The 10,171-nt window shown below is 43.0% G+C and overlaps 1 protein-coding gene across 1 annotated transcript in view; it reads right to left on the bottom strand.

Moving 5' to 3' along the window:
• LOC102247347 (complement factor H-related protein 1-like) overlaps window positions 1-7,954 on the bottom strand; it is a 15,599-nt gene extending 7,645 nt beyond the window's left edge. The window contains exon 1 of the mRNA XM_005884986.2: window positions 7,842-7,954. Within this exon, the coding sequence (XP_005885048.1) occupies window positions 7,842-7,899 (58 nt within the window). The 5' untranslated portion in view covers window positions 7,900-7,954. The remainder of the gene's footprint in view (window positions 1-7,841) is intronic.
• Window positions 7,955-10,171: the final 2,217 nt, after the last annotated feature.

Here is a 10,171-nt window from a genome sequence, read left to right as displayed (position 1 = left end):
AGTTGGACATCCCCCAAGGGGTCCCAGATTGGAGAGGGTGCAGGCTGGGCTGACCCCCCCCCCCCCCCCCCCACAAAGTGCACAAATTTTTGGGCACTGGGCCTCTAGTATTATAATAAAGTTTCAGACCTTTTCTTTTTTCTACGGTCAAACTGTTCTTCCACTGCAGAACTTTATACATGCTAAAATTTTTAATTTATATTTTAAAAAATGATATTTATGGGGTGATATAGGTGAATTATATTATATAGGCTTTGAATGATTAATTCTATGAAACATTACCTGTATATTGCATTGTGTGCCCATCACCCAAAAGCAAATCATTTTTCACTGCCATGTATTTGGCCCTATTTACCCTCTGCTACTGCCCCACCCACTTCCCCTCTGGTAACCACTACAGTGTGATCTTTGTCTGTGAGATTTTGTTTCTTCTTATTATTTGTTCATTTGTTGGTTTCAATTTTATATCCCACATATAAGTGAAATCAATGGTTCACATATTTTCTGTCTGACTTATTTCACTTAGCATGATATTCTCAAAGTCCATCCATGTTTCTGCATATGGCAATATTTCAACTCTTCTTATGTCAAAATTTGAAGATATCATGGACTCCTATTTCTTTTCTCTTGATGAAAGTATTTTATATTCTAGCCATCACTGTCATTGATAAGGCTTTAGACATAGCTAAAAGTTCTGTTCCAACACATCCCATTAACTATTACATGATGAAACATGATAGAATAACACATATGACTCCTCATATCCAAAAGTTTTGAAATGTTTCCCAGTACATTCAGACGTATATACTATGTGAGTTCCACACACCTGCCAAAATACTTTTTCTGATCTTCCCTTTCTAACTTTACTACTCCAAGCAATATTTACCTCCTTGCTTTAATAGACCATATGTCTGTGTAATTTTTTACACGATGTTGGATGTTGCCTTTGATGATCTTAAATGCTCTCTGCGTATTTCCATTCCAAGACTCAAATACAGTCTTAGCTCCTTCACCGAACTGATTTGATGTCCCCAGATAATGAAGACTGCTTTCTATTCAAGGTTGTGGGAGCAGGTCTTGCTTGTGCTGGGAGACATGTGTTAGACGTGTCCATCTACTCAATCATTTCAACTTCAGATTTAGAATTTATCTTTGAAATGCAACACTTTCCCTCCCATAAAATCTAGGTTGGCACTATTTCTAGACTATTCTGACTTGGGTATGGTAACTTTGATTTCCGGTCCTGGACTTACTGGGTTTGCTGTGATCTCCCGCAGAAGGGGACACATACACAGGAGAGGATGAGTCAGGGAGGGTCCACAGTGGGATCAGCTAATGTATCAGAATCAGCCTCTCCCAATGTTCCTGTTTAAAGGACCTTTATCATTGTTCACATAGGGATTCTCCAGGCTCACAGCCCTACACACGAGTCTCCGAATGTGAAACATTGAGCAGGAGAGCTGTTGGTGAGCACAGTTCTAGACTCTGACTGCATGACTAGTAGACCACACACCGGCTCATCAACATCACCCTCATGGTCTCAGGATCCAGAAGAATCTTGAGAACTTACCCATGCATCTCGGGACTTCAGACCACTTTCCATAACTACAGGTTACATATTTAGGACCCTGAATTTGATAGTAGGCCTGGCATTGGTATTTCACTGTTGACCACGGATGATACACTTTTAATGTGACGGAGGTGATGTCGCCATTGCTAATCCCTGGAGGAAGCCCACACTTGTCTGCAGATTCTGAAAAAGAGCATTTTAAATGTGGAAGAGCAAATTGTAGTTTTGTTGAAAACTATTTCTATAAAGCTGCATAAGAAGTATTATCCTTATTTTGCATTTTAACCCTTGTGTGTTAAAAATGCCTTAGATCCCCACACTCAAGCAAGGACTCCATACATGTAGACTTTTCAATTCTTGGAAAAGGAAAAGCTGGAATCAAAAAACTTACTAAAGCAGGTTGGCAAGTGGGACCAGCCGTCCTCACCACACACCATGGAACCCTTTTTGCTTCCATCTCTGTTTTCATAGCCATCCAGGCATTGGTAGTCCAACATGTCATCGGGTCGAAATGGTTTTCCAGTGATTATGGCTGTGGCATTCTCAAATATGGGCATGTCACAATGTTCTAAAGCAAAATAAAGGTGACCATTGTATTTCTAATGCCATATCATGTAGAATCCAACTAAGAAAATCTCATCCTGGCAATACTAAACTTTACCATCAGTGTGTGGATAAGTGATGTATCATCTGACAACTCTGAATCAGTGTGGTTCTGGCCTGGAAGAGTTATATAACATGAAGGATAGATTTCCTTACACATCCCTTTTTCCTACCTTTCAAAACCTCTAAATATAGGTTAGGAACCTTTGGTCTGACCTATTTTTAACTGTGATATGTCACTGGCTGTTACTAAATTACACTACTATCATGATATGACGCTATCATTTGAAGGATAACACCATTTGTGAATGTAAGAGGTAATGTATGTATTTACGTAGCAGACATACTAACACTAAGAGTGTGAGTCTTAGAGAAAGACTATAGTCCTTAGATATATGACCCATGTGTTTATATAAAACACCCTCCTTTCCCTAATGATTCCCAGAACTGAAAGTTTATCCACACTGATTTTAAAAATGAATTGCAAAGGTTACAGCTTTTTCACTAAAGGGAGTCCATGAAATGGAAAAAAATATTTAAAAATGTAAGAACTGATATCTCTTTGTGTGCTTTTTAAGTTAATTTGCCCACTTTCTATTGCATATAGTTTAGTTTAATATCTATAAATGTTCTTAGTCTGAGTGAATTAATAGTAAGTATTTTAACCCATGTACCGGGTGTAGGGAAAGCAGTATAAAGAGACTCCTTTAGGTGCTCAGGCTGTTGTTTCCACGGGGCTCAGTAGATTCCTGAATTCCCAGTTCAAGTCAGTGATCACTGCTTTGATCCACACATGTAAGAAGACTCCAATGAAAGATCAGCTCTATTATATCCTGATGTATAATTCCATGTCCATAACAATTATTCTCTTATTTCTAAACACCCACAAAACAACTTATAGAATCCTGTGTACTTAACATGTAAAAGCCAGATATGACTGCATATGAGAATCTTCATTTATAACCTCATAGCATGAATACATGCAATCATAGGTGAAATGGTTGACATTGGGCAAGCAGTGTATTTATTTTTAATTTAAATGAAATTTTCAATGTTTCTTCAATGAACACATACAGTATGTGATCTTAATCTGTTTCATTCAACAGTATTTACAATATTCGTGACTGATTGCTCACTGTCACTGACTGCAATAAATTAACGACCTATTTGTTATCAAAAATTTAAAACTTTGCACACACATTTGGAACAGGAAATGAAATAGGCCTTTGTTTTAAAGCCAAGAAGGCTTGGCACATTCACCTTGAGAGTTGACACATTAAACTTTCCACAGCGATACGTCTGGCTTTAGAAAATCGCAAATGGACTGGACATCAGGGAGGTTCACTTACTGATGCAGCTGGGAGGCGAGGACCAGCCATTCTCCGTACATGTCACTGTGCTCTGTGGGTCTGAGAGACTGTAGCCAGGATCGCAATCAATTTTGATAGACTGTCCCTGTAACAATCTTTGTTCTTTAGATGGAGAACGTACATGTTCCAAATCATTAAAAACACACTTTCCTGAGGATTACACAATGATCAGAAAAATGAATAAATGTAGTCATAGATTAAAAATCATCTTTACAATCTTATTTATTTATTTATGTTTAAAGTTCTGTGACCATTTACTTCCTCTTTGGCTGTGGCCCCGCCCTTGGCCTGCCCCCACCCCCTCCCCAACCACCAGTCCATAGTTTTCAATCTCTCATCTCCACAGACTACTGGTCAACCCAATCACTCACCCACCGATGGAGACAAAGGCCGGGCCGGCCAAGACATCTGGTCGACCCAATCTCTCCCCACCATGGGTCGAGACTAAGTCCAGGTTCAGCCATCTGGTCGACCAGAGCCACCAAGCAACAGTTCTCCTGGCCGCCCATTGTGGGGAGTGCTGGTCGACCACTGGGGAGGAGAAGGGGCTGGGGGAAAGATGGGGAGAGGGGAGCCGGCCCTTGGCCCCACTTGGAAAGGGATGGCATCCGCCGTCACCCACCCCCTCCTCCCTGTCCCAGCCCGGGCCCCAAGGCCACAGTGGGGTTCGGGAGAGGAGGCCACGGCTGGCTGGTCTGGGCGCGAAAGGAAGGTGAATGGACGCGGACGCTGAAGCCATTTCCCTCCCCTTCCTTCCCTTGGTTGCCCCGAGGGGGTTGGCCGCCCCCGCCTGGGAAGGAAGAGAGGCTGGAGGGAGACAAACCCTGCGTCCAGGGCTGACTTTCAATAGATCACAGTGAGGGAGCTGCTCTGCTACCTATGAAACCCCGACCTAGAAGCCTGTGGTTTAGGAAAGGCTTAGCACCAGGTTCCCCACAAACGTGGGTTCCGTGAAGGGCAAGGGGGCGGCCCCCCTTTCCGACCACACCCCATTTCCCAGGATGAAGGGTTCTCCGCAATGGACCCCGGTTACAATCTTTAAACTAGAATGCATAAGCATTCCAACAGGCACCTTAAGTACAACGAAAGTTGCTAGTAAATGTGTTTGAAAAAGGAAACCAAGATTGAAGATGATTTATCTATAGTTTTCACAATTAAACTATGAATAAATGATATCAACATTGTTATAAAGTCTTCTTTTTTTCATCTCCCATGTTTTTAATGAGGGACCTTTCGTAAAAGAAAATATCTGTATTGGTCTTTCTGCTCATAGAACTCTTCCCTTGACCTATTTTTCCCACACAGGCTTAGGGGTGCTCATGTGTTGCTCTCTGAACTCTGAACTATTGCCACGTGCACAGCACAGAGAGGTTTACTTACTGCGGCAGGGCACTTCCGGGGTCCATCCATCTTCTGTGCAAGTAATGTAATGCCAGAAATCTTCAGGAGGAGTCACATAGTTTTCATCACAGGAATAGTAAAACCATTGGTTTATTGGTGCTGGGAAGTATGATCTATACGTTTCTTCGCTGTATAGGAGTCCATGCTTTATTTCTGGAAATTCACAGGGATTTACTAGCAATTAAAACAAACAAAGCACAGTATAAGTGATGTTTTACCTTAATAAAAATGTAATGAGAGATACATTGTTTCATTGATGAATTATATTCTCATATGCACCTAATTACACTCATTGCATTAGGCTTTCTAGGACAAGAAAAATTATACTCTTCAGATGATGTGAATAACACTTGTTTTATGATCATTTCACAATATATACAAATATCAAATCATTATCTACATCATGATTATTTAAATGATATTTTATCTACATAAATCATCACTCTCCTTGTCATTGTTATGGACACTGAGCTCTGTGTCACAGTGGTCATGGCCTCCTCTTTAAGGCACCTGACTGTCCACATTCATTTGGCCTTGGCCTTGAATGAACACTGGGCCATTGACCTGTTATGTGTGTCCTTTCATTTGTCATCCATGGAAGATCCAGCTTAAGTGTGGGCCCCTTTTCCAATGAACTGATACACAAGGAGCAGCAATGAGATTGTAGAGACAGAAAACACTGGAAAAGGGGCAGCCCCCCAGGAATAAAGTGCCTTGTGGACTGAGGGGCGTGTGTGACAGGTGGGGCTTTAGAAAGTGCGCAATGTCTCCCACATTCATCCCCTCATACAAGGGAGCCCGTGCCCCTCCCTTGAGTGAAGGTCGAAATCAAAGACTGCCTTGAAGCCCTCTGCTTTACCTTCTCAGTGAGGCAAAGATTTGGACCTCTTAGGTCCCCTTTGTTTTTTAATTTTTAGTTTTTTAAATTGATTTCAGAGAGGAAGGGAGAGGGGAGAGAGAGAGGAGAGAGAGAAAGATAGATAGATAGATAGATAGAGAGAGAGAGACATCAATGAACAGAGAGAATCATTGATCTGCTGCCTCCTGCAATACCCCACACTAGGGATTGAGCCCCCAAACTGGGCATGTTCCTTGACTAAGAATTGAACCGTGACCTCCTAGTTCACAGGTCAATGCTCAACCCCTGAGCCACGCCGGTCAGACGGATCCCCTGTATTTTTAAGTTTAAGAGAAGTAATTGCAGAATTAAGAAGCAGGTGAAGATATGGAGGGAACTTACAGTTACATCTTGGAGGAGGATCCCAGCCTTTGTCCGTACATTTTGCAGAATTTCCCCGGGAGGAAGGAAAAAAGACACTTGTACAGTAGTACGTGATTTCTTGTCCCAGTCCGTAATTGGTCCTTTTAGGAAGGTAGTGACTGTTTGCAATTCTTGGCGGGTCACATGCTATTTCTGAAAAGTAAAAGGACATGCGCATTATGCAGAAATCACATGAAAATCATCAAGGACATGAGAATAAAGCGAATATCATGTTTTTGTTCTTTCCAAAGAGTAAAAGGGCATTCAAACGAGCACCCTGTCCTTATATATATCAGCAACGATTATATTAAAACTAGTAGAAAATATATGTGACCTTCTAGACACAAGTGTTAAGTAAATTATGTCTCCAGAGTTTGATGTTAATTGACACTAACCTCAAATGAACCTGAAAAAAATGTTCATTTTTTTGCCAGCCGGTGTGGCTTAGGGGTTGAGTATTGACCTATGAAGCAAGAAATCATGGTTCAATTCCTGGTCAGGGCACATGCCTGGTTGGGGCCTTGAATCCCCAGGAGGGGGTGTGAAGGAGGGAACCCATCAAGGATTCTTTTTCATTCATCATTGATGTTTCTACTCTCTCTCCCTTTCCCTTTCTCTCTGAAGTCAATAAACTATATTTTAAAAATAAAAAATACATTTATTTTCTCTCACATTTTAATCTGCTATATCTATAAATCAGATTTTCATGTTACCAGTGCAGTCCAGTCTACCTATCTTTGTTTTCACTTCATAGTATAGCTACACTTAACACCAATGTATGAAGTCAAAAGCCAGGAGACACATATAAAAACACACGCTTCCCTAAGAGACCAGCCAAATACTATTGGGAAAATTTTGTTAAATTAATTAAGAATAGAAGAACTTCTGGTGGTTGCTTTCAAGCAGTGGGCATAAACCCTTTGACAAATTGTAATTCGCTACTCTCATCATCTCCATGAAAGTAAATGGTGCTGTTAAAACATTGCCAGGGCCGGTGCCTCTATCCAAAAGAGTAACAGCTGAGACTGTACAAACGTGTGAGGCCACATTGTTGCTACTGTTAGAAGCCATCATTAAGATTTGGGATAATAATCCCCCATTGGCACTCCCTGTTGTGATTCAGTAGAAACATCCAGTTTGCACAGAGGACGGATGAATTGGGCCAAAGGTGGTTTCTATGTAACCGGTCTCGGTGCTTTTCATCATTCTTGCAAATGACGTATTGTGAGAGATTGTCCCTAATGAATGCAGAGACCAAAGTGTTGGTAAATTACCCTCCAATAGCCCATAGCTGGTGGGCTTGACTCCTGGTCAAGGGCACACATGTCTCGGAGGCAGTTTCCATCCAAGGCCCTGGTTGGTACTTGGGGTAGAGGCACCCAGTCTCTCTCACATTGATGTCTCTCTCTGCTTCTCCCTCTACCCTTTTTTCTCTCTCTCTGCCTCTCCCTCTACATTTTTCCCTCTCTCTCTTTCTCTCCCTTCTCCCTGCTGTCCTCTCTCACTCTAAAGATCAATGGAGAGAGGATTGAAAGATCAATCTTCATGTGAGGATTAAAAAAAAACTTAAAGACACATGATAAAGGTCAAATGCTACTTAAGAAGGAGCTAAATATTCCCATCAGTTTCAACTCACCTTGTCCACGAGCCCAGGAGACCCACAGGGTGAGGATGACCTTGACTAGTAACTGCATGGTGGGGCTCCCCGGGATGTGTTAGCACAGATCGTCCAGCCCTGCTGTTTGGGGTTTCAAATGAGCCCTTACCAAGTGTGTGTGAGACCTCGGATTTAAGTGAAATATCAGGATGGATGTTAGTTGACTGAGGTCACTTGGTAGATATCAAATTTCAGAGTTTTGGAATATCCGTAAATTTTCGTGAATGATTTCACAGTGAATCATTTCTTGACTTCATTCCCTGACATGTACTTGTACAAATTTCCTTAGAAAAGTAATAAACTGGATCCAAAAGTGATATAAAACAATTTTCTTTAAATGAAACACTTCTTGAGGATGGGTGAAGTTCGTTCTCAACCAGGAGATTCACTTGGGAGTAGCTCTGACTGCCTGTCCCTGTGACGGTCTCTCGTCCTCTTGTTGCTCTCCCCCGACTGCAGTCCTTAGGGGTCTATGGACACCAGCCAGTGTATTCACACAGTGTACGATCCTGTCTGTAGGACAGCACGGTTTTTTTGTAAGCTCACAACAGACCACACCACCAAGTCCAAGAATTTCAGCACACTCTTCACATTCAATATTTTTCACATGTTTTATTTCCTTTTAGAGAAAGAAGGAGGCAGAGAGATAGATAGAAATATCTACAAGGACAGAGAAACATCTACCTGCTGCCTCCTGTACCCCCTATACTTGGGCATGAGCCCATAACCCTGGCATGTGCCCTCACCTGGAATGAACCGGTCACCTCTTGGTACATGGGACAACATCCAACCAACACAGCCACACTGGCCAGTCTAGGCACCTTTTCTTTCAGGGTACAACATATTCAGAGGCATGCCATGGAGCAAATGGGAAGTGTAAAGTCTAATCCAAACAGAGAACTAGTTTGGCTAATAAACTTCTGCCGAAATACTGATTGAAGACTAGTTATCACAGAGCTTCAAATGGACGAGACTTGGATTTGTTTTTATGTGCTTTCACAATGGGTTATGACAAAACAAAAACTCAGTTCCCATATTGACTTAGGATCAGGGAAATTGTTCATTGACCAGATAAGTCAAGATTTGTAGCTTTAAAATAACTGATTATTTTTGTCAAATAGAAGAGCAAAGCTTCGACTCTGTCAAACAGTTCAAACCCTACAGGTGGAAACAATGAGAACTGCCTTTCTTCCTCACAACAAGTCTTCTTCAGTCCACGATTCACTTCTGACTCCAGTTAGAGAATGTAGGAAGGGGAGGAGGAGAGATGGAGAGAGAGAGGGACGGAGAGAGAGAGAGAGAATATTGATGTGAGAGAGACACATCAATTGCTTGCGTCTTGCACATCCTCCAACTGGGATAGTGATCAAACCTTCAACCCAGGCACATACCCTTGACCAGGAATCTAACCCTAGATCTTTTGGCCCGCAGGCCAATTCTGTGACCACTGAACCACACCAGAAAGGGCAATTTTATTTTTTAATATTTTTATTGATTTCAAAAAGGAAGGGAGAGGGAGAGAGAGATCCAAACATCAATGATGAAAGAGAATTATTGATCGGTTGCCTCCTGCAAGTCCCCCATTGGGGATCAAGCCTGCAACCCAGGCATGTGCCCTTGACCGGAATTGAATCCGGGACCCCTCAGTTTGCAGGCCAACGCTCTATCCCCTGAGCCAAACCAGGTAGGGCAAAAGGGCAATTTTAACACATAACTTTTTATTGTACTACTAGAGGCCTGGTGCACAAAATTCGTGCACAGGGGGAGTGTGACCTTTAGCCTAGACCGCACCCTCTCCAATCTGGGACCCCTCTAGGGATGTCTGACTGCCCATTTAGAGGGCAGCCGAACCTCCCTCTCACAATCCAAGACTGCTGGCTCCCAACCGCTCACCTGCCTGCCTGATTGCCCCTAACTGCTTCTGCCTGCCAGCCTGATCACTAGCTAACTACTCCCTTGCCAGCCTGATCAATGCTTAACTGCTCCCCTACTAGCCCAATAGCCCCTATCTGCCCTCCCCTGCAGGCCCAGTCACCCCTAACTTCCCTCCCTTGCCAGCCTGGTCGCCCCTAACTGTCCTTCCCTGCCAGCCTGGTTACCCCTATCTGCCCTCCCCTGCAGGCCTGGTCACCCCTAACTGCCCTCCCCTGTAGGCCTGGTTTCCCCTAACTGCCCTCCCCTGCTGAGCCTGGTTGCCCCTAACTGCTCTCCCCTGCTGGCCTGATCGCCCACAACTTCCCTCCCCTGCTGGCCATCTTGTGGCGGCCATCTTGTGTCCACATAGGTTGGCCATCTTTGACCACATGGGG

Source organism: Myotis brandtii, unplaced genomic scaffold, assembly GCF_000412655.1.
Source record: "Myotis brandtii unplaced genomic scaffold, ASM41265v1 scaffold888, whole genome shotgun sequence".
Lineage (NCBI taxonomy): Eukaryota > Metazoa > Chordata > Mammalia > Chiroptera > Vespertilionidae > Myotis > Myotis brandtii.
Note: the sequence above shows the minus strand (reverse complement) of the source record. Positions and strands in the feature narration are given on the sequence as shown.